This window comes from Temnothorax americanus, unplaced genomic scaffold (genome assembly GCF_048541705.1).
Source record: "Temnothorax americanus isolate GAGA-0224 unplaced genomic scaffold, ASM4854170v1 Scaffold29, whole genome shotgun sequence".
Lineage (NCBI taxonomy): Eukaryota > Metazoa > Arthropoda > Insecta > Hymenoptera > Formicidae > Temnothorax > Temnothorax americanus.
This window is the reverse complement of record NW_027509432.1, coordinates 2,363,807-2,388,903: the sequence shown is the minus strand read 5'-3', so window position 1 is coordinate 2,388,903 and position 25,097 is coordinate 2,363,807. Positions and strand designations below refer to the sequence as shown.

General features: G+C 45.1%; 1 protein-coding gene across 6 annotated transcripts in view; it reads left to right on the top strand.

Annotated features, from left to right (window-relative positions):
• LOC143899885 (uncharacterized) overlaps positions 1 to 25,097 on the top strand; it is a 71,038-nt gene that overhangs the window by 31,108 nt on the left and 14,833 nt on the right. For 3 of the 6 annotated variants that reach the window (XM_077410625.1, XM_077410623.1, XM_077410624.1), the window contains exons 2-14: positions 7,172 to 8,901; positions 13,649 to 13,840; positions 15,321 to 15,431; positions 16,412 to 16,501; positions 16,770 to 16,856; positions 17,886 to 17,984; positions 20,209 to 20,289; positions 20,919 to 21,014; positions 21,367 to 21,601; positions 22,410 to 22,481; positions 23,602 to 23,767; positions 24,529 to 24,638; positions 24,814 to 24,989. In XM_077410625.1, the coding sequence (XP_077266751.1) occupies positions 7,204 to 8,901; positions 13,649 to 13,840; positions 15,321 to 15,431; positions 16,412 to 16,501; positions 16,770 to 16,856; positions 17,886 to 17,984; positions 20,209 to 20,289; positions 20,919 to 21,014; positions 21,367 to 21,601; positions 22,410 to 22,481; positions 23,602 to 23,767; positions 24,529 to 24,638; positions 24,814 to 24,989 (3,213 nt within the window). In that variant the 5' untranslated portion in view covers positions 7,172 to 7,203. Of the gene's footprint in view, positions 1 to 7,171; positions 8,902 to 13,648; positions 13,841 to 15,320; positions 15,432 to 16,411; positions 16,502 to 16,769; positions 16,857 to 17,885; positions 17,985 to 20,208; positions 20,290 to 20,918; positions 21,015 to 21,366; positions 21,602 to 22,409; positions 22,482 to 23,601; positions 23,768 to 24,528; positions 24,639 to 24,813; positions 24,990 to 25,097 lie in introns of those variants that run through there. The other 3 variants (XM_077410627.1, XM_077410628.1, XM_077410629.1) reach the window with 2 other exon arrangements.

The following is a 25,097-nucleotide window of genomic DNA, read 5'->3' as shown; positions in this document are numbered from 1 at the left end:
TCGCGGCTATTTTCGAAACAAAGCGCGCATGGCATGATCGACAGCTGCGCGAGCGCGGAGAGGCTCTATATTCTATATACACCACAAAGAGCTCGTTCGTAAAGGATCGCATCGCGGCGCGGCGTGCCGCTCCATTCTCATTACGCGCTCCGCGTGCGTAATGCGCGTGATGGGCGGGAGCGAGTAAATGCCGTGCACCGACATGCGTGTCGCATACCCGGCTCGGCGATGTCTGCCAACTCAATTGTCGGACAATGCTCGCTTTGCGTCGAAAAAGTCGCGGCTTCCTGGTATACGCGGCACACGCGGCGCCGCGCCGCGCCGCGACGGCACGGCCAGCCCGTTTTGCGAATCCTTCGGCGCGATTTATATTATTAATTATCGCGAATTAACGAATTGCGCGGCCGCGCTTATTCACCTAGCGCCTCGCCGAGACGCGCCGTTATACGGTCGTTTCTCAGATTTAGAGAGGAAGCAACGCCGACGAGCCGATCGTAGCCGAGGCGACGAAGCGCGATATCTGATTAATGCAGCTGCATTCCTAGCGCGCGGCGCTGAGAATTACGGCGATAACCGCCGTAAATTATAAAAGATATACTTTATAAAAATGTTACAAAATTATAAGACTGGATTGTTTCGAAGATGATGAAAAATGTTCTAGAAAGAAAACGTATTTCTGTATTTCCCTTTGGGGACAATAATTTTTCAGCGTCTCTCGTTAATTCTTTCGGAGGAAAAACGAATTTTATAACAGTTTAATTTATAGCAAATAATTGAACAATCGTTTTCGAGCCTGGGGACTTAACTCGCAAATGATAGTAAAAGTTTGTGATTTATTGGTCCATTCGTAAGAATGCTTGTAAAAGTTTCCACAAAAATACGCCAGAATTAATCCCAGATTTCTAGCGCGTTCGTCAGACTGTTGTTTCTCCAACGTATACGCAATCGAGAGAGATTCCGGATCCGCACCTGCGAACGATAAAGACGCAGGTCGATTCGCGTGTCATTTATACTTGTCAGCTGGAGATTCGTAGAGTCGTATATCAACGCCTTGTTCTTTGTCTCGACAACGTCGAGAGAAGCTGTATCCCAATTTTTACGTTCTTATTCCACTCGAATCGGCTACACCGCCTGAGATGTTCTACCTAAATAATTTTTGCGCTCCGCGACATTATATTCCGCACGATTTAACGAGTAAGGATAATATTTCTTTGTGCGCGAGTAACGCGTGCGTTTGTAAGAAAAAAAAGGAATAAAAAAAAAAAAACGTAACTCTGGATGCGCATCTTAACTGAAATGTGCTGCGCACGCATACGCCGATCGAAATAGAAATTGCGGAAGGCGACGGAACGGCGACGGATTTAATCGCAACGCCGGAAGCCGCGCGATCATGTGTCGCCGCCGTCCGACACCGCGTCTCCGCTGTCTCCATTACCCATCCGCGATCGGCGCAGATCGATCGGATTTCAGTCCTTGACATAGAACTTCGTCTTATTAATCCATTTCTCGCAAAGTCTCGCGAGAAGATTTTTTTTCTCCGGGAAAAAAAAAATGAAAATTTGGATTCGCGCCAGTGCGAATGCCGATTTTATCGCGGGTAAAAATATTATTCGGCGAAATAATCGCGCGAAATTCCCCGAAACGTATATATTCAGCGAGATGAGTTTGAGCTTTAAATACGTGTCGAGGCGAAAAGAAAAAAAATAAGATTTCTCTCCGAGGTAACGCGCGAGTGATATGAACGAGAAAAACACTCACGTTCGCGTTTCTCGAGGGCGGAATAAAAGGGGTAGGGGAAATGACGGAAAAGAGGGGAAAAGGAGGAAGAGACGAGAGAAAGAGAGCGAAGAGACGTGTGTGTGGGTAAAGCCGGATAAGTACGTATATACGTAGTATATACGAGCGGTAAAAGTGCATCGGCCGTTTAATTTCGGCTTTCCTCGCGCCGAAAATATTCGCGCGCGCCACACTTTCCGTCGCGGCATAGCTTAACGGCTAACAGGGATTCCTGCGGCGGCAGTCTGCCGGTGTCGGTTACCTAATTATAGTTGCACATAGAAATCTGTAAGGGGACACCGCGCGCACATCCGCGACAGGAAGGGAGCGAGGGAACAGAGAGAAAGAGAGAAAGAAAAAGAGAGAGAGAGAGAGAGAGAACAGATCGGGACCGCGCCTTATGCATTCGGCTTGTGCAATGAAAGCCGCACATCATGCGTGAGACACGCGGAAGGCCGCGTCCGTGCGTGCGTGCGCCGCGTTTCCGCGGATTTATTTTTCGGGGATGATTTAAGGGCCATGGGAAATACTTATAATGGCGCGGAGGGTTCTTAACGAAGACATTGCACTCGTAAAACGTTTAGTCATCTAAATTGTGTATTTGATTTTTGAATTTATTTTATTATTTTTAATTATATGTATTAATGGAAGAACCACAATTATATTGTATATAAACTTATTTAATAATGAGCCATTCAAGCAATTAAAAACTTTTTTTTTTGTTTGTTATTTATTGCTATTTTGTTAAAGTGTTTATTCATTACGTTGCAAAGAGCAGCTCAATCGTAGATATATTTTTTATTAGGAAAATCATAAATTATACCGTTGATGTTACTGGAAATATCCGAAATATTTCGCTATCTAATTTATCGAAGTTTGGTTCGTTTGGAGAAATCGAAAGCGGTCGAATAAGAAAATGCGCAGGTAGCTAGCTCGGTTATTCGATGACCTGCGTGTTCTAATTTGACACGGATATGTAAAACAGCGCAGCATCGTCGGAGATCGAATCACTGTGCACTGCGGCGCGACGTTATCCCCGGTGAAACGTAATCGAGATGAAGGCCTGTCACGATCAATCCGGTCGGTGGAGAGCGTCTACATTATTCATCACTTTTTGGATGAAGCGGAGAAGTAAAATTTACATTATTGATCACGGTCGGAAAGCTATTACATCTCCGTGGGACACGGGGTTCGTAGTCATGACACGATGATTCCTCGCACAGGCGGTACGCCGCGTTGCGTGGCTCCTTAAATCACATCGTTTAGATTAATCGCCGCTGTTTTCACCTGGCACCTCGCGCGATTCCCATTATACCGAGTTAGTGGATTTAAATGACTAACAATAAGACAAACCCGCGACGTCTCGATTGCAAATGAAGGGAACGCGGACTCTGCGGCTTTTATTTATCACACTCGTTAAATGAAATGTACGAGTTAACTGGGGACATAAATAATTGTTGTTTCCGCACTAATTCGAAAGATCTGAAAACATTTAAAATCTAGTTAGAGATAATTATAGCATTTAAAATGTTGTCCGTTTATTCTTCGCGAGTGCATTGGCTAGAAATGTTTTCAACAGCACCTCAACAAAGCCTCTGTTGGTGAACTTTACCGAAAGTAATCTCCCTCATTATCTCATTGGCCGGCGCGTTCGGTATTTAAGTGCGCGGGCTCTCGGTACCGTTCGAGAATTTAATTTCGCAGCCAGGCGCACGGAAAATCGCGAGTGTACGAACGGTGGATGTTCTTACGAACGCATATAACATCGCGTTTCCAACGGCTCTCGAAGGTATACTTAGCGGAGCGCGCTTCTAACATAATGCGATTGCAACATTTTAAATGGCCACGAAAAGGGACAACGGTATATATGCTGTATATATCATCGCGTGCGATCATCGGCTCGTGTCGATTCTCGAGCGGCGAAGCACGGAGCCGATACGAGATTTAGCTATTTGGACCGCGGCCTCAACGACGCCGAGGCATTTTTCTTGATGGACTTTAATTGCGTGAACAAGCCTCTATTTATTACGGTGATTCGCGTTGTTGCGCGGTTGTATTCGCCGTCTCTTCGTGTCTTCTTATTTTGTCTCATCGTGAAACGCACGTCGCGCGGAGTCCTGGACTTTTACGAGAGATATACCCAACACATAATTCGATCGCGTGGTCAATTATTTCATTTTAGCGTGACGCTACACAAAGTTCTTATGACTTTTATATGTACAGAGGGTATCTAAGTTATAATTAAAATAGAAACTCTCGAAAAACGCGCGATTAAATCTTCTTCAATGAGACTTTGAATGTGATAATCTTCTTTTCGATCAATCATTTTGAAATAATTTAATAATTAAGTTTGAGTCTCTCGAATTTAATAATTAATTAGTGTTGAACTCTCGCGAGATTTTGTTATCCGTATTTTTTCGCAGGGTCTTTTCTCCCTGGAGTTTTCTTGACTTTTTAAACCCCGCTCACCTCACTTGAGTTTCACTTTTCTGCAACTTGTACGAGGGTTACGACTCGACCTTACAGCGCAGCGGGGTGCATATTGTGTGCACCTGTCGCTTGACCTAAGAGAGAAAAAATTCTCTCGGTTCGTTGCCCCTCTCCCCGTTCTCCCTCTTTCTCTTTCTCCTCCTCTTCCATAACGCTCACTCTCGTTCGCTCGCCGCATTTGGGCAGAACATTTTCCGTGGACGAGTACACGATGCGTCCAGCGCGCGTCTTTGAATCGCGGTAGTGTGTCATTCTAAAAATAGAGAGAGGTTGAAATGAGAGGGAAGCTAAGACGCGAGAGAACGAGAGGTGGCAGGGACGACGGCAGAAGGAGAGTGGAGGCACGAAGAGGCAGAAGAAGCGAGCGAGACGTCGAAGGAGAATGAGAGAGATGGAAAGAGCACCTTCATAGTCTCGGTCGTGAACCCGAGGAACGACCTCGGTGAAACGTCGGGTAAAGAGAAACGAGCGAGGGAGAGAAAGGGAGAAGGAGAGAGCGGGTTAGACGAGAGAACGTTAAGAGGAGGAGAAAAGGCGAAGTAGAATCGCGCGGGAGAACGACGCGGACGGGGGGGGGGAGGGAGATTAAATTAAACAGCGCGAAAGAGACTCGAAGCGCGATACTGCGAACGCGAACGCGCAGCGAGCCTTAAAAATTTCGCTCGCGATTTCGGGTATCGCGGTGCCTCGAAAAACGAAGAGAAACCGAGAAGCGGGCGCGACGAAAACGCGCGGGATCGCTCGTCACTTTCTAAATTTGAACCCTCCACATCGCGTCGGTTTACGACGTGATCGGGGATCGGCCACCGTGCCCCCCTCTGTTTATAAACTCTTATACGGCCGGGGATGTGTGTACGCGGCGCTGGAATTTGTCAAATTATACCGCGAGGGAGTTACGCCGCCCGAGAGAAGCGGCCGAGAAGGAAGATACGGTGATTAAAATAAAACCTTATTTACGGCGTAAATAAGGCGCGAGGCGTCATACTTTTGCTAAGATTGTTTTCTATTTTTAATTCGACCACGACGCGCAACCCGAATTATTGAGCCGAGAACGAGGAATTTCATTTTTAGACAGTGGCTGTTGCATCCACTTATCTTCGATGAGATCCTCGATTTGGGATTTGTAAGATTTGTTTATTGAAATATTTAACGCCGAATTAATGTAAGAACGGTTATAAATAGCGACTTTTCACCTATGAGTATTCTTCAACAGTTTTGAATTTCATATTTTGAAAGTGCATTCCGTCGCAGAAGCTTAGAACGCGACGTTGCGGAATGGCTAATAATAGGAGGGTTGGCTTGCCGGCCAACAACACCGGGGTCTGCAGTCACGACCGAGTTCTATAGAGGCGTAACTTCCGTTAATATTGCGAGGGACTTTGGTGCTCCTGATGCGTCTTGGTGCCCGCACATCCGCGTATGAGAATATTAAGACGGCACGCATTCCATCGCGACGGTTTCCGCGATTTCGTAAGCGGGGCCGGCGACTCTCGAGAGCACACAGTGCGCACGAGATGCGTATACTAAATGTAGTAACGGCGCTCCGAAAATACGATGCTCCAGAATATGAAGCGGAGAGCTAACGAAAAGAAAATTGTAGTCCATCATTTGCAAAACGTTTCACAGATTACAAATATCCTTAGGAAACAATTTAAAAAAACTTGATGTCTACGATAAATTATAATATACTTCAATTTTTATGCATATGTGACTTACTCTTTTAATTTCTTATATGGTTTTTCAGCAAATTTAATGGACGGGCGCAATGAAAAAATGTGCAGGCATTCACGTTGCGCTTACTGTTTTTTTTTGTGTATCATTGTCCGAAGAATTAATCGCGTCAAAATATTGCGGTAACAAATTTCACCGAGCCTTATTGGACCGACCAGAAGTTGCCTCAGGAACGTTATATATCCGTTCGACCGTGATCTTGCACGACTATACTTGCGCGGGCTTTATTTTGCATAACCATAAATCGGCGCTACTTCATTGAGTGGCGGATGGTTTGCCATACGCGTACCTGAAGAGCTTCCCTTGCACATCGATACGGAGAAAGTCAAGTACGGGGGTCGAGGAGATCGCATTCATATGTTCATGTTATATGTCGAATAGAAAACGGATTATATTTGAGATCGCCGTGAGACCATTGCAGCGATTGATTAGAAAAATCACAAGTATTACAAAATCCAAATCAATATTCCAAAGTATTTAAATATAAAATATAAATTCTATTTTTGGGAATTTTGGTCGCGTAAAACGTCTTTTACGAAGTGGACCTTGATATTAATACATATAATTTATTTTTTATGAGGATACCGTCGTATCGTATTTTTTTGTGCTTTAATATGAGAAAAATTTCGTCTCATCGAAATAAACGTCGCTTTTATTACATCGATTAAAACGTAAATTTATTTTATTACGTTGCTTTATTACGTTAATTTGACACGCAGTTTCTTGTATATTTTTTCGCTCCACGGTAGCGAGTCCCGAAGAATTTTTATTTCATCTCGCACTTTCTAGCTCGAAATTACATAGGGAAACCGGTTACTCATAAGTGTTATTTATCGATCCTTATACATTTCGCGTTCCCGTTGCCCAGTTTCATCTCTGTATTAATCCGCAGTCACCTATAAATTCATACGCTCTTTTTTGCGCGTGCGAGAAAGGAAAAAGAGATTGAGAGAGAGAGAGAGAGAGAGGAAGAGAGAGATAGAAAAAGAGCTCATTTTCTTATCACTCCAATTTATTTCTTATAAAAGTATTAAAGTATTGAAATATAAAAGAAATTAATAAGATTATCGCATTAACATTTTTCAAGAGGTGCGCACATTAAAATGCGCATATTAAATTACATTCTAAATGATCCTAATCTCCTTGATCTAAAACGATCGAAAACTCCTTTCAGGTATCCACGGTGTGATCGCACGAGGAACCACGATGGCGGAGGTGGCGACGAAGAAGTCGATCAATGTAGTAAGTAGCAAGAAGAGCGAGGTGTGCGGTGTTCAGTCTAACAACGGTTTGATTGATTTGGATGATCTAACCGCGAGTAACACCCAACTAATCTCGTTGTGCGACGACGACGACGATCTTGTACTCACAAACAATACGCGTAACGAGCTCGAGGGCGACGACAAGAGCCTGCAGGAGTTGATAGAGAGCGAGCTGGCGCTGAGGATCTGCTCGAGCAGCACCGACGACGAAGCCGTCGAGGAAACCGAGAATGTCGTCACCCAACCGGAGACGATCAAGAGGATCGTCCTGGACCGCCGGCAGGATCCCGTCGACGTTAACGCGGAGTTCATAGCGACCGAGAGCGGACATTATTCCTTGATCGAGGAACCGTACGGCTATCGAAACGGTCATGTGTCTCCACACGTGGACGTCGAGGTCGTGAAGCCAGAACCGGTGCGCTTCCACGACGAGGAAGAGGATCAGGCGTTCGTCGAGCACCCGGAAGCCAGCGTTGCGCCGATAATTATTCAGAAAACGAACGAAAGCGATCAGAAGTCGAGCCGCGACGAAGTCGTCGACGTTAGCAACGACAGCGAGTGTCGGGCGATCGTCAAGGATGTCGTACCTCCCACGGATGATCCAGATTCTAACAATGTCACGAGCGATCTCGTAGACGGACCGAGCTCCCAATCTTTCCCGATTCCCGCAAGTTGTCCCGTGGACAAGTACCAACGGGAGGAGGAACTGGTGCAGAAGACGGCAGATGACACGGATCTGCTTCGCACCGATGTCGAGCAGGAAAGGAAGAACGCGGACGTCGATGTTCCGGACACGTGGATCGAGCAAGCGCCACTTTCAGACGGCCAGCAGGCCGGTCAGTTTTCCGACAACTTCGACGAGGCGCCTTATTCGCGGGATCGAAGCCTCGAGGAGCAGAAATCCCCGTCGACGAACGAAGAATCCTCCACAAACGAACATATCGACATACTTAATGATTCCTACGGAGACCCTCGTGTCGAGGAAGAGGAGATTCCGGGGTCGCTGATCCGCCGGGACAAATCGTCGCCCTCCGAAACGCTCGAAGAGGCCGACTCGAAGCTGGAGGACTCCCGTCTCTCCGACGACGGCGTCATCAGCCAGTCCGAGATGTCCGCGGAGACGGCCAGCACGCAGGAATTCCTCGACACGGAACGCCGCGTGCTGAACGAGGAATCCGATCACGAGACACCGCAGATCGTGGTGACGTCGGAGATCACCGAATCGCAGGCAACGTCGGAATCGATCCTGGAGAACGAAAGTTCGCCGGAGTGTCCCGTCGCGGAGGACACGCAGAATCCGGTGGACGAGTCCTCGAGCGAGTTCTCGACGTCGGACTCGACCTTCATCGAGAAGACCGAGGTCGTGGTGTCGGACACGAGCGTGACGATCTTCTCGGAGACGAGGCAGCTCGTCGCCGGGCAGATCGGGAATCTCGACTCGTGGACCACGGTCGAGGAGGCCACGAAATCGCCGGACGAAAGAGACGTGCCGACCGCGGCGGAACGCGGCGGTGACGTTAACGACGCGACGTGGGGCGACAACGAGGGGAAGCAAGACGATTGCCTCGCACCCTCGTCCCCCCGCGCGCCCCTGGCCACCCCGGACGAGACGGAGACGAGCGATGTTTCTAACGCCTGCGACGTAAGTGTGCTTTTTTCGTGAAATTAACTCGGATGTGCCTGCGACGGAGAAAACGGCCCGAAGGAAAGACTCGAAAAAAAAAAAAACCGATAGGCTATATAGGGTATAGGGTCTCGTTTTCGCGTCTGCATAAATCGAAACCTCGCACTCGTGACTATTTTCAATTAATTAACGATATGTCATTACCGACTGTCGTAAGCTTCGTGACGATGACGTGTACAACATCGTGTAACATTTCTCATGAAGCGTTGAGAAAATTCACAGCCTCGAATGAGAGCACGAGCACTTTCCTTCGAGTCGTCGCACTCGTTCGTACAGGTAGGAGTAACAATTGTTCTTGCGACTCATCGAAATAATTACCTAATGCTTGATTTGCTGCGTTTTTGCCAACGTCGCGAGTGACGTCGTTGCGCAGCCCTTAAAAAATTAATCGTTTCTCGTGTGGTATTGCTTATCATTAGAATTGCCGATCAAATACCCGCGGTGTATAATTCCAAATAACGTCGTAAAGTTCTGACTTTACACACAATTCAGATTATATAATTTACGTGCCTCGATATCGATACAGGGTTGCTTCGCGCTTGTGACGTAAAGCTGCGAAACGTTCGGCGTATAATATTATAGAAACCGCGTCTCTCTCGGGCGCACTCTTATTCCGCACGTTGCGCAAGAGAAATACAAGCGTTATAACTTAACAGCGTTCAGGTTGTTGCTTGCGTCGGATAATTCCTGCGAGCGCATTGTGGATCCGATCCTCCTAGCAATTTCTGCAAGACTAATTGCGCCATCGCTCTATGTAACTCCTACGCATGTTTTTACACGTTAGGGGCGATTAATCTCGTTTATTCTTTTTTTTTCTCCCAACAGCCGGAGCCTTCAGGTAAGGGATTCTCGCGGGTGCCCGCGGGTACTCGCATATAATCCGCGGTATCGATGCGCCAAGTTTAGTGTATTTATGTCCCTCTTTCTATTTATATAGCAGCGCAAATCGCGCTAAAGGAATATACGTCAACATTGTCGATTTATTCGATTCGATTCGAACCTTCCGACCCTCGTATCTCGAATAATCAAGAACAAATACGAGTCCGAATGAGAGTTTAATAATTGATTCTCCTCTTTTTTACGATATTGCGTCCATCTATTTTCGCGCATGGTATTTCTGCGCAATCACTGTCTCTCGACGTTACTTGACGTGCCTTTCGCAACAACTCATTACTCGCAAAACGCGAACGTGTATTATCTACCTTTATCTCCTCGATACCCTCGAAGGTACACCCTTCTGCGATCAGCAGCGCGTGACGATCGCTCACGCTACAAATCTCATGCAAATGCGAGACCCGCAGTCACAACGGAAGCCGGCTTATCGCCATGAATTTCGTATCAACTCGCGCGCTTGTAACGCGACGGAACGGCATTCGTGGCACTCGAAACTCGAAATTGAAATGGAGAGGACACTTAATTCCCTTAAAAGCTCGAGACGCTGTTTAATCCTCAATTGGCAACAGTCTCTTAAAACTACGTTCCGTATTCTGGGCAGTTTGTTGAGCTTGATAATTATATCTGTAAGCCATTTACTTTCTTGCGGTTTCTACCTTCATTATCTGTAAATACGGCGTAGATTTAAGAAGAGATAATGGCCGTTTTTCGTGATTAATTTTACTGCCGGTGAAACGGCGGAAAGAATTTAAAACGGAACGATCTGCGATCATATATCCGCGTAAACAATTTTCTTGTACTCGACGTCGACTCGTGCCTGGAAAATTAGATCTTGAAATTATATTATTTGCGATATTAAGAAAAATTAATCAAGCTCTCTCGGAGAGCGAGGCTGCCAAGGCCACTCGCCCAGATGTCGCTGGTTTAAGGGCTGACCAAGATTGAGAGGTCGCGTCAAAGTCGATCTTGTACGCCACGCGCAACCTCTTAACGGCGTCCAACGATCCTCGTCGGTCGCTTCCCCCTGGAACATTCCTCGGCCACGGCCACGGCCACGGTTCTGCTCGGCGAGCAGCAGAAACCCAAGTTCTCTTACCTGGCCAACCGGCTCCACGTGCCCGGTGGAAACGGCCAATCGTCGGCGCCGCGGCGCGCTGCGTGCCACGCTTTGGAGAGCATCGAGTTTCCTGAACCCGTTACGAGACGCAACGCGCTCTCCTCGGCGGAGGAAGAAGCTACGGCACCTCAGACATCTCTGCGGCGCCACGCAGCGCGGTTGTTTCGTTCACGTCCCGAGGAGCGAGCTCGAGGATGATCATCGATCAGGTACGACCTGGACGACGATCGGCCTGATCCATCCACTGGTGCCCAGGGTCGCGATAAACCTGAATGCGAGCGGGGGAGGTGTGCGCACGAGACGGACACGGTCGTTGAACAAGAACATTCGCCTTTTTTTTCTTCAGTCTCTCCTTGTATTCTTCTTATTTCTCTCTTCCTCCCTCTTTCTCTCTGTCTTTCTTTCCACGTTGCTCCCACTCTCGCTTTGGTCGCCGACCATCTCGTTCGCGCTCGAAGCTCCGGCGGCTCTTTCTTTCTCCTTCTGGCCTTCGTCGGCTTTCGTCGACCCCGGCGTTGCCAAGGTGGACGCGCGTTCGTCATTCTGAGTGCGTGGCCGGTGTCGGTGCTAGAGGCTGCTCGGATAAATCCGAAGGAAAAAGGTCCGGGCCGTGTGTGTTTGGAGTGATATAAGCTGGTGAACTGGTGGTGAGGTGATCGGGATTGCTTTCACGAGAAAGTTCTCGGCAAAGTGCCGTGAAGAACGCGTCGGAAGCGACCGTCTTCCGGTTTCTCGAGACAAGGCGAATATAATCGAGGTAGCGTAGACTCGAAACCTCGCTTTTGTGCTATCGGATAGAGAGTGTATAAGTATGGCTAGAGTGCCGTAAACTGCTGGTGGTCGCAGAGAAAATTCTTACGAGCTCCAATTGTTCTGAAGGACCTTGAGAGAGGAATGGGAAGTGTGCCAGGATTATTCTCAAGCGGTGATTTGCAGAGCACGTTTCGCGCAAAGTCGTTTTAAAATTCTTTGTTAAATATTTAAAATAAATATTTGAAATTCGCTGAGAGAGAGAGAGAGAGAGAAGTCTCGCCGACTTATCGTATTCTTCATCTTCCTCCATCTTCCTCGTTAAACAAAAGTTTATCGTAGACATTCGTCGAAAGGATTCATCTAATCTAATTAAAATATCTTGGACTCATTCGGAGCATTCCGAATAAAAATTATTTAGCATATTCGGCCTTTATACTTTTCATCTAATTATCGTTTGCATTTTTTAATTTTGGATAGTGACGTAATCGCGTCGTGCCGATTGCCCGACGCTGGATAATTAATAGTCAAACGTCGAGATTGCGTCGGTGCGCATTATGTCGCGCATTGCGCTACGCTCGAATATATAGCTCATATATTCCGTTCCGGAATATTGCTTTCCGCGCGCGCGGCTTATCGGAAATCTTCCTTGTCGGACGGCCATACCTATCGAGCAATTACGCCATCGCGTAGGTATAAATCGTTGGGGCCATGAAAAACTCCGCTCTTATCAGTTGTCTTCCGATACCCGCGACCGAAACGTGCCGTTGCTTTCGCGTTCCGAACGGGATTGAAGCCAAGTGCTTGACGAAAACGCTGGAAGAAAACACGTTTTTCGCTTCTTTAATTTGTAATTTCAATTTTTATAATCCACCATTTCTCATTCTCCGTTCGCACTCGTGTCTCGCATTATTCTCCTGGTAATTATTTCGTTACCTCATATCGCGTTATCATAAACGCGAAGCACGGATTATTACCAGCCGGACAATTATGAGTCGGGCTGAGAATCACGTAGGCGAACGACGTTTTAATTGCGGCGTGCGATATCGGGGCTGTAGTTTCGCTCGCGGACGAAGCCGTGTGCGGTTAAACAAATATTCCGTTTGAAATCTTGCCTTTCTAACGTGCGGATGATCGCGTTGTGCACGCTCACGTACGTTTCGAATGACGAGAATAAATTCCGATCGTTGGAAACGAAACGGGAATGAAGTGCGCGATGTGTCGGAACGGATTTTGGAGCGGCAATCTGTTTCGTAACGCAAAAGGAAACGATCAATTTTTATTTTACCGTGAAATTGTCGAAAACTTGATCGACCGTGCCGTTAGCAAAACTCATGCGACTTAATTTATTACTTCTTCAGCATACGCTTTCTGATTTACATCAATCTACCTCTCGTTTTCCACACGTTTAATCCATAACAGTTTAATAACCGAGGTTCTGCGCGCGCGTCGAACGGGAAATAGATCTCGGAAAAATTCTTTTGCGCGTGAAAAGACGATGAAGATTTATCTTCCACAGTGAAGAACGTCGGCTGAACGTCAGAAAGGCGAAGATAACGTGATGGAGCGCGCTAATGTTGCTCTCTTCACTGCCGTACTTTTACATTCGACGGGAATATCGCGTTACCGCACCGTGAAATCGATATTATTGCTTGCAAATCGTGTTCGTTAAGGGAACGTAAACTTCCGTGTCGGACCGCAGAGACCGCGTTTCACCTATCCCGGCGTGCGCAATAAAGACCATTGAGTCCCAGTGTGCAGCGGCACAATGGCGCACGCTGAAATCTAGTTCTCCGGAGTCTGTATTCCTTTCCTGAAGACCCGCGTGCCCGCCCACGTCAGTTCGCGCAAAAGAGACACTCTATCATGGAGAAATCACCTGAGCGTCTACTTTTCCAGTTTAACATACTCTCATATGTATTTCTTTTCTCTTTCCCGTCGCAGAGCGAGAGCCGCGAGGAAACAGTGACCACAAGTTCCGCCGTGGTGACCTCCTCGAAGGGCGGGACCAAAACGAAGAAGAAGAAGATCGAGGGCGTCGCTGGAAACGATGCCACCTCGCCGAACCTTACGCCGCGCACAAAGAAAACCAAGAAAAGCAAGAAGAGCGATCTCGAGAAGGAGAACATCTCCGTGGTGAGTTATAAATCTCGTTTTGATAGACGCGCACATGTGCGCGCGCGGGATGTCCCGCAGCTATCCTTTCACCGGTATACGTGGTTCTCTAATCGTCGTAAATTTCATAGGGCATGTCAAATTGAAAAGTTTCCGTCGAATTAAACTCCACGTGATATTAATCGTAAAGAATTGGACTATTATATAGAGACACGTTGTGGAAGCCCCGTCGTTATATTATCGGTCTTTTCGTTGAAAACGATTTATCAGATTGGTAAAAGGATCGCTGAACAAAATCGACAATTTGTTCTGGGACACATCCTGCGTCGCGCGACTGTACCGTATCTACTAATTTGCTACGTTCTGTATATTGATTATCGGCAAGACGTATAATGTGTCAACCGCGACTTTTCATCCAGTGAACGCCGGTTACCGGCCGCTACTCTCGGAAGACATAATTGAGGACGGTATACTCCGACGTACATGTGTGTGCGAGATGCGCGGGTACGAAATCACGGTGCGCGGAACCGATTATCACGCTAATTATCACTTTGTGCCCGGTAAAAGCGACATCGCCTTGGTGAAAACCGGAAGCTCGCACTTTTGGTATCTCATCTGCATGCATGCCGCCGGCTTTTCCGGATTTTGTCCGGCACAGATAGGAGCGAGTTTTCTACCGTCTGACACTCTTCTCGGAATCGGGGGATCTGATACGCGATCGCGATTGATATCGAAACGCTATTAAGTGGAGCGCGGACGATATCGATCGAGATTGCGACGTTTCCTTTTTGCGGGGCTCGTCCTCCGCGCGCGCAATTACAGCTAACAAGCTACACAGTGGAGCTTTTACTTCCGTTCCGAGAATGTACCTTTATGATGTTAACGTGCGTCGGTAGAAAAAAAAAAGATAATTGGATATTATTTTATTAAATAATATATTTGACACTCCAATTGGCTAAACGAAGAAGAGAAACGTTAAGTCCATGCCTATATCATTATGTTATTATCACATTTGTCCATTAACGTATTACAGTGTTTATCGTGTAAATATAGATTACGTTTGAAATGTGCGATATCTCTGCTTTATTTGAGTTAATACGTTTCTGCATAATATCTAGTTAGGCGCGGACGTCTGTGCGGACGAGATCGTGTAGCAAATTATATATATATTTCTATAAAAAAAAGCTTGATATATCCGTTAATGCGAGATAAAATAAATATCGATCGATCAAAAAAATTTGTAAACGAAAGAGGGATATATTCGAAGTGTCTCTTTGAGTGCATTTCTGAAAGTCGAATTATTCAGAATGCGTCGCGAACGAAATGTGGAAATTCGAGCGTGGTGCGTGTAATAATTTTATTTCTGCCTATGATTATCGTACTTTGATTATTATACGCGACTAACGGCTCGGCGCAAGTTAGCGTAGACGCATCAGCTTATTAATCTCTCATATGCAGTTGCATGCTCAGTGTGTTCGTGTTTCTTTTGTTTTTCCATCAGAACTGTAGCTTACGAGACGCAAGCATGCATACGGGCACTCGGCGATCGCATTCGGAGATGATCGATTTTTCCGACGAGGACGATTTATCGAACGTCAATGTTAAGTCACTGGTAAGTTGCGCTGAAGCGTACGTATCTGATGAGAAATTAATCACAAATTATTTACTCCATATAATTACGGTTCGGAACGTAATTTAATTCTCAATCTTTGGCCTCAATCCAATTTTATTAATGATACATTACGCTCTTTGGAAATTATAAATCTTTGGTATGATATGGCTCACGTTTAAATTATCAGGGAGTTAACATAGAATTCAACGTGTAAGGAGCACTTTTGACATTTAAGACAGATCTTGCGGAACGCCCTGTGTGTTACTCAGACATTCCTTTTTCTTCTCCGTTTCCCTCACTTCTCTCGGCACAGCTCTGTTTCCCAGCGACGACGAGCTGTTTCACGCGTAGCATTTATGCGAGATGCAAGTACCATTTTCGTCTGACTTCGTATCTCGGCCGACGAGATGAATAGACGGGGCGAATAGAGAGATTTATCCCATTCCGGCCACTCACCTCGTGATCTACCAGATGCGAGAGAACGGCTTAGCGCGCGGTTCTAAATAATTAACGGCGGGCGCAGCAGGCGTACAATCGCTCCATTAAGCAATTAAACGTTACCTGCGCTGTTTGATTAAGCTCGCCGACGAAATTACGTTGTTACTTTCGAGAATTGCGTGCGTAACTTTGCTGTCGCGCGAGCGTGACCCAGCGAACGCTAAAATTCGCGCTTTTATTGGAGTAAGTGTAACAAAGTTGATATACGACGCGACGGGGCACGTTTCGTATCCATTATTTCACGAGGTGAAGAAGTATATTTTTTCCCCGTTGAAGCAAATTCGAGCTAATTACACGTGTGACGATCGATATTAACGTATCATTTAATGAGATAAATATCCCGCGATAAAATTACACCTCGCGTAATTGTAATCTCGCGATCGTGTAAGGCCGCGTATATAAAAATGCCCCGAATGTACCCGCATAATGCATGCTATACTGACCCGCCTGCATTTTTGTTCTTCTTCTTTTTGCGCATGCAGACACAGAACTATGTCTCGGAGACGAGTCGTAGCGATCAGGAGAAGTTGCGCAGGGAGCGGATCGCGACTGGCGTATCCATCAAGCAATTAGTAAGTAATAACCATGTAGCCCGGTTCGATCGCGTTTGCAGTGAAACGAGACACACACGTGAAGAAACACACGCCGGATAGTGTCGTCAATTACTCTCCGTCGTGGTCTTTCCCCCACCATGCACGTATAGAGAGTCGGAGGGACGGCCTCGTTTTTTCACGATCGATGAGATACCGATTTAATAATAACTTATACACGCTTACGCCCGCAAAATCCGCTTCGTTAATAGCCGATACATTTGTCAGATACATATTTTGTCACTAACAGTGTCGCAGCTTTGGCGACATCTCGAACATGAGCGACGGCGATCAGGCGACCTTCGGGAAAGCGAGCCACGCGATGGAAACCGAGGAGGTTTGTACTAATATTGTACTAATTCGTGCAGAAAAACACGCACACGCATCGCGAATGCCTCTCGTGTTTATCGTTTTCCTGGTCGATGTATGTTGAAAGTGATGTTATAACAGCCGTGCAAATTTTGGCTAATGTTTATTTCTAATTTAAATTACAAATCTTTTTCCACGCAATGAGAAATAATCTTACAATTATATTTGAGAAAATGATGAAATTCTTTTGAAAGATAGAAGATAGATTTTTTTATGATCGAATAGTTATTTCGAAGAACAGAAGCCGCGTTTTCTTGACAGATATGCCTGTATGAATAAATTTCCATTCATAGATTGCATTATATTTTGCAAATTTTAACGATTAGCATTCTTATTCGTTTTGCAATTTCTTTCATGGTAATAAAGTAAGAAGGTCAATTATCGCCGCTTAGACAAAATTTGCAAGCATGCGAATGCTTATTAACGTTGTTGCAAATTAATTTCCGGCGTTTGTGACAGGAATGAGAAACGCATCTTCGTAACCTTTGTTATTGCATGAGCCACTTTTGATATTTGCTTCATAATTTTTGTGGCGACAATATTACATTAATTCCAAGCAAACAAACATCCCGATAGTATACTAATCGCATCTGGAGCGCGAGTTCTGTGACACAAATTTCTAATAATAGCATAAATATTTTCTGCCGAAGGTATTTTTATCTTCTTACGCGTGACAATAAAGTTCACTTTCGATAAAGCGCAGCCTCGTTGTTTCAATTAATGTTACATTAAACGATATTACGAAGTCTCGTGGCATAATTAAAAATTAAGGACCATATATATCATGTGCAAAATTTGAGAAATCGCGTGCAGTAATACGGTATCGTATTTTTATCGGCGACTTTTCAAGAACCTCTAACGTCGATTATCGCGAATCTTTCTTTGATAAGACGGCTCCGTTATCGCTTTGCGATCGATATTTCACAGAGCTCGCGTCTCTCGAAACGACTCACCGTTAATTTGTATTCTCGTTGACGCTCTCTCGCCCCGATCGTAGAAGGCGAGGTCGATGGGTGATCTGAGAGTATGTGAGCAGGGTTACTCGCGGTTCAGCAGAGACGCACCCGTCTTCGCCAGGGTGTCGGTCAAGGCCCTCGTAAGTACCTCTCGTAAACGGCACGGACAACATTGAAGTCAGTCGAGCGAATGGAATGTAACGTTGGATAAAGCCCGGTCTAATGAAACTAGAATTTTATCAAAGTTCGCGATCGGCAATTTCTATACTCGGGAGTAACGATCTATGGAGCCTCTCGGGGTGGGCGGTGTAATTGTTCTCTATCCTATACGGTACCTGGAGGCGGCCGATTACGCATTTACCGTGCTTGCATTAATCGCGAATATATAAAGCGAGGCAAACGCAACGTTCGAGGCAACTCGACGTTGCGTTCGAACAAGTACATATACTTACAACGTTCGTGTTGCCGTGATCGTCCGCGTAAAAATGACAATTGTTTTCGAAAATTTTATTAATAGAAAAAAAATTTAGGAAAAGCGTAAAATAATCTTGGTGAAAATATTCGAATAACATTCTTCGCGGAATAAACGCTCGGTCAAGTACACCGCTACGCACTCTGAGAACTCGCCGGCACGTATGCCGGAGTAGTTTACCGTCACGCGCCGCCGCGAATGCCGTCTCTCCATTTATGGAAGGGCCGACTTGATAATAACAGACTACTTATTTGCCCTACTTCAGCCGATTACGAGGAAACGCAGGGTCCGGATGTCGATTACGAGTTTCTTTTGCTCCGTATTATCGGTCACGCGACTACCTATCGGAATTTTCACGTGGCGACTTAGCCTCCCGCTGAGAAGAGGGATGGACATCTTGAAGCGTTCGAGATACGCGCACCTTATTAGACATTTTTTATACGTTTTTTCGCGTTTTCGGTCGCGAGCGCGAATATGGAGAGAGAAACGCGCGGGAAATGTGGGTCGGATCTCTTCGCGAGTCGCGAATTAACGAATCGAAACCATGAACGCTCGCTGAACTGCCAAAACTTTTATTTTGAATACGCAAAATTGAGGCAAATTAGTTGAAACAAAAATTGAGACACAGTTGTAATCGTTTCTGAGACGCAAGAAAATAATAGATAAGAAATCAAGATTCTTGTGGATTTGAATAACGGCGTTTAAAGCGCGATATTTTTCATTTTAACGTGTGATTTGACAAGTTTGGCTTCAATTTCATGAACAAAAATCACAGAATTGATGATATTTTAAATTAAAATTCTTTCTTTTTCAATAATTACTAAAAACGTAGTACACAATAATTTGATTATTAACATTACATACCGCATGGAAATATCGCATTAACGAGACATTTGCGTGAAAGGATCGGTACTGTTGACCGACTAAACATTCACGATTGTGCCGAAGAATGCGTTCCGATGCACTTGATAACGCGTGACGGTGCCAAAAGCAAAGCCAATTCGAGATAAAGAGTGAATTCGTGACGCGAGATGATCGCTCGAGGTGATTCAACGGATAATTCCGTGCTACTTCCAATGTTGTCCTTTGTCCGTTTCGTTTTGTTCGTTCCTCTTTCCCTCGGTTTGTCCGACGCAGCAGTTGGCAAGGCTTCGATCAGCGATTAAAACGCTTCACGCGTATATACCACGCGAGCCAAAAGTAGCGTACTTTCTTGTTTGCCACGCTAAAGAAAGATTCCTTTTTTTCTTTTTTTAAAGCTTCTTTGCAAGAAATCGTAAATAATTCAACGCGGGAACCAGGCTGCGAATGCAGTATATTCAATCGCATTAGGGAAAGACCGATTAGCAACGCTGTGCTTCGCGTATAGCAGATGTCTTTAATATTGCGCGCCGCGATATTAAAGACGGCAACCGGCCCCGACGATTCTTCGCGGAAAATCGCCTTCTGCCGCGTACTCGCCGCTCGAGAACATAATGCATACGTTTTGCCGAGTGTGTACGGTGGAACGCTGGCTTGGAAAAAGGAAACAAATTGATACTTCTCTCGAAAGTAAATATTAGCCCCCGGCACCGTCGTCTCTCCACCTCCGTGAACGCACGCTCGTCTTCAATCCGCGACATCCGCGTTGAAGGATATATACCTCTGTCAATGCGTAGATCGCGACTTCCGGCAGCGTCGTTCGACAGCACCGTAAAATGCGGAATGTTGCTAACTGCTGCGTCCTGAGATACGATAACCGGCTTACCGGCCTGTGTGTCTGTTTTTACACCGAACCGTACTAACCCGCGGTCCATTTCTTCTCATTGTTGCGCGACGCTACGTGCTCTCCTCCCGGCATGCGAAACCCTAAAATTGACAATCACTGAAATCGACCCCCTGGGAGGGAACAGAGGGCTTCCTACTGTAGTTTGGCAAGCTTAACGGACGATGGTAAGGACAAGGATCGGGCATGCGAGAGGCCGAAGCTCGAGGTAAGACCCCGACGAGGAAGAGGCAGATATAGAACCTTTAGCGTGATAAGGTCGGCTCGTACAGAGGTTTGACCCGAGTTTTTCTTTGGTCTTTTATTGCTTTTGCTGCTCTCTCAGAAAGAGAAATATGTGCTGCGCTTTCTTAGTTTGCGATTGATTTTGCCCGTTTTCAGACCTTTGTACGACCTGTGTATCTCTTCTCGGAAAATGACACTTTCGTGCAAATCAGAAATCGTACGAACGTGCGAAAATGGAATTCACAACGTTGTATTATTAAATATTTATTTAATAACATTGCTTTTTTTTTATCAAAATTATTTTCCTAAAAAAAATTTCAGTCACGAATTAAACATCTCAATCATACGTGCGAACAATCCTTAACTATTTTGCACGTTCTCCATTTGTGCACGGTGGTGATTTGTCTATTTTTTTCTCCTATTTCTGCTTGCTATTTTATTTTCACAGTAAAGGGTTGCCGAAGAATACAATGTTCTTGCTCCGTTGATAGTGCTAGAGAAAATGTTGTCTGCGGAACGTACTTTCGCATCTTCTTCTCTTTTCCTCCTTCTTTCTCAACTTCTTGACTCGTAGTGCTTATTATCTGATATCACCATTGTTTGTATTTACAGAAATCAAGCTTTAACAAATTCGACGCTCTTACGAAGAAGACAGTTCTTCACGTACGTTCGGTCGATGCGGCGAAAGTCCAACAGCAGCTGAATGCCGTAAGTCTTTCTTTATTTTACATTAAACTCGAAGCATTTGTCGCTACAATATTTATTTAACGATCGTAAGATCGTAATTTGCGATACTTACAATAAGTAACTTGAAGAAACTAAATTAACGACATTAATGAAATTACTCCACGTCCAATAACAAAATGTATTTCACAAAATCTTTTATTTCCTTTCTAAATTAAAATCGCGTTTAAATTTGGCAGTTAAATTTCGAGTGTTGCGTAAGGCGCACGTTTAATCTAGGACGGATCTAGAGATGTCGTCCGCTCGCTTCTTCGTTAGGGGAAGGAGAGTGAAAGTCGCGAAGGTGCAAATTAATTGGCGCACTGGTGCATTGCAGGTGGGCCAGAATGCCGATGCGAATACGAATTGTCGCAGCTGCGGCAAGGTCGTGTTCCAAATGGAGCAGACAAAGGCCGAGGGTCTGGTCTGGCACAAGAATTGCTTCCGGTGCGTGCAGTGCAGCAAGCAGCTCAATGTAGACAATTATGAGAGCCACGAGAGCACGCTCTACTGTAAGCCACACTTCAAGGAGCTCTTCCAACCGAAACCGGTCGAGGAGTCCGACCAGCCCGGTAAGATGATTACCATCCCGCGCAATACCGTGTACGCGTACCGGCGCGCTACAGCCGCTAATCTGCTTAAAAGGATCGTTTTTATGAATTACTCGTTAAATCTTAACGCCGAACGCTTAAACGGCTGACCGTCGATTCCACCGCGTCGACTCCATCTCGCCTCTAATCTCTCGGCTGAGGTGAACTTTGTGCGGACAAAGCGACTCTCTGCCGACCCTCGGTCGGAACGTATTAAAGAGAAGGCATAAAGACGCACGAATACGCTTCAACGGGAAAACTGGAAGAGATAAAATTCGCTCTCTCGGCGTCGTCGGTCGTAAATTTCTTTCGCGTCGAGATTAACGGCGCACTTGATTAATTCCAACGGTGCTCGTCATAATTATATACGTGTAACCCTCGTTTTGTTTTAAGAGCGCGATATATATACGTCAGAGAATGGAATGTGTACAACTATAGGCAATTAGAAGTAAAATTGCATCCTTGATGTAGAGATAAATGTAATAAATATGGCTCGGTTCTTCATATAACGAAGACAATAGTACATACAAGAAATCTAGGTATACATCAGTGTAATGCTGTTTTAATGTGCCAGCATAACTTAGGAGGCTCGAGTGCCGTCGGTGGGTGGGTCGTCTGAGACCCAGTTTGTTAAGTCCCTTAGCATAGGGGCTAGAATTACAATTCTCTTCTCTTCTCTTCCCCCCTCGTATAATTACGCGCGCAAGTGTCCGCGCGGGCGCGCGCGCGCGTGCGGAGAGAATGAGAGGTATCGTTAATGCGACAAAGAGTTGTCTTGTGAACTCCGCAGTGCGACCTCGAAAGCCGGAGCTGATCATACGGGAGAACGAGCCGAAAGAGTTGCCGCCCGATGTGGTCAGAGGTAACAACAGCAACAAACAACGTTCGACGTGTGTGAGTGGCGTGGAACGCGATTCTGGCGATTGCTCCTAACGCTCTCGGAGTGTGTTCCGATTTTGCCGAGTGGCTTTTTAACCGTTTGATTGGCTGCTGAATCGAAAATTTATCTGTGCATCGAATCGCGTATAACGTGTCCCGCATTGGCGTGCCGATTAATAAAACGGGGCACGAATCATTATTGACGCCGGGCGTTTCATTAGTCGGCATGTTTTTCTCGGGACCTACGGGGCGACATGAGTTACTGACGCATTTCACAGAATTACTGTATAATGTAATTTATATAATCCCGCTCTCGATATTAAAATTAATTTTATGTCTGCATGAAAAAATGATGGCCAATACCATTCGGCTAGTGACAGTGTTAATACTCTTAACAGTCCACGCACATTAAACTCACGTATAAAATTACCTTTGTATATTTTAATATGTATTGTGCCTGCCTATGTGTCTTTCTCATCTCATTTAACTCAACCTTTAAAAAATTTATCGCTAATATATGAGAGTCGTATACAGTATAGTTCAAAATTATTGAAATGATAAGAAATAGATACTACTACAAATTTCCCATGAGGGACGTAAACGTCTTTCGCACTAAATCGCATGTGCGATATCAGCACTTACATTACATTGTGTAAAAATTATTACGTTATATATACGATATACTGATAGTTCTTGAGAGCCAAACATCGGAGAAGCGAACAACCGGGTGGTATCTCGTCGCAGTGGTATGCGGCGCGACTCCCATGGGAAGAATGTAAGAAGCTTGTAAAAGCCCGGTAACGTGATCGATGTTTGAAACCAAACGCCGTAGCTCGTGCTTGACCTGGAAACGTTATCATATTGGGACGATCGGTTTTCGATTCTCTCTCCCTGACACGAGTCCCTTTTAGCGAGACTGATGCCTCTTCGTTATCTTCGACGCTTTTCAGAATTTTCGTGTCGTGTGTGCAACCTTGCTTTTTCCGCGAATCGTCGTTCTCGAGTGGTCTAACAAGTTTACCGTCACAGAGAGAAAGAGAGAGAGAGCGTGTTGAAATGTTTGAACAGCGACGCGAGTTAGAACATCTCCTTCTGATTTTCAGCTTCCGACAAACCCGATCTGGGACTCGAGGAACTCTCAAGCCTGAACGTCAAGTCGCGCTTCCAGGTCTTCGAGAAAGCCAGCACGGAGAACGCCAATGAGATCGAACGATCGCCGTCACAGATCGCCGTCAAGAGATCGCCGAGTATTCTCAGCAAACTGGCCAAGTGAGTAATCCGTGATATATTTTTTTGGAATGCATTTCTTACGGTGTATAAACACTGTAAACCATTGTAATAAAAAAAAAATCTTTAAGATTTAGCCGACTATACTTTCGCATATATGTAGATATTAAGTAGGTATTCTCAAGTGAAGCCGCATCTTCCTTCGATAATATACGATTCTCCCCGCGATAGTAATTTTAAAACATGATATATCGTGACACAGATTTGCTTCTGCAGAAGACATACAATAATGAGCCTGTAATTTCGCCGGATTGGCGTTTCTCGGTAATGACGAAGAACGTAATTACCATCGCGTTTATTTTTTACGTGAAAGATTAGACTAATAAGAGCGTAATTAAAATGTATAAGAAAAAAAACATTTATAATAAGTAATAACTAATAGCTGCTAGCGATATTCGCGAAATCATTCTTTGTCACTTGTATAAATGTATTGTTATAAATGTATTATGATTTTATGATTTTTTTATAACGAGTATTTATAAAAAAAACACATTAAGAAATTTCGAGATTTATACCGTAACGATTATTAATTCGAATATTTGTTGATAATTTTATTAATCTGCTTCGTCTGCGGATTAACGTCGAGCCGGTATACGGGTGAGGTTTTCGTGGTATTCAGCAGTCGGCAGTTTCCTTTTCGTAACTTGAAACTCAAGAAAACACGGAGTAAATATGTTATAGCAAGCGTAATAGCGCGAGTCCGTCCGTGCGGAGTAAGTACTGTGCACGTTTTTCTCATCCAGATTTCAGGCAAAAGGCATGGACATTGGTGTAGCGGACGAATCTCTCAATGGCATACCCTACGAGGAATCCAGCGAAAGTGAGGACGAAGCGGAGACGGATGAAACCGAAGGTAAAGTCAACAAGAAAATACTACTAATATTAAAATCTACAAATTTACTAGACCTGTTGAATGCATGTTAGTTGAATTTTTCAACTTAAATTTGAGTTATTTTATTCTTTCACTGATAAAAATTTCTTTTGTGTTAAATTGTATTGTAATCGTATCTATTTCTTTGACGTTTTAGAAGTGGAAACCGAAATCGTAAAGTCGAAACGCACCACGCGCGAACGACCGATCAGTTTTTCGAAGATGGACGACATCAAGAATCGTTGGGAGACCACCAGCCAACAGGGAAGGCGCGAGGTTCAGCGCGAGGCTAGGAAGGAAGAAATTGCAGGAATCCGCTCGCGATTATTCTTGGTAATTTATCATTGTGAAATCATAGAGAAAAATATTAGAATAAGACTGTAAGTTTTGTTATTATTATTTTATGATAGATTAGCGGTATGAAAAAAAAGTTTATAACGG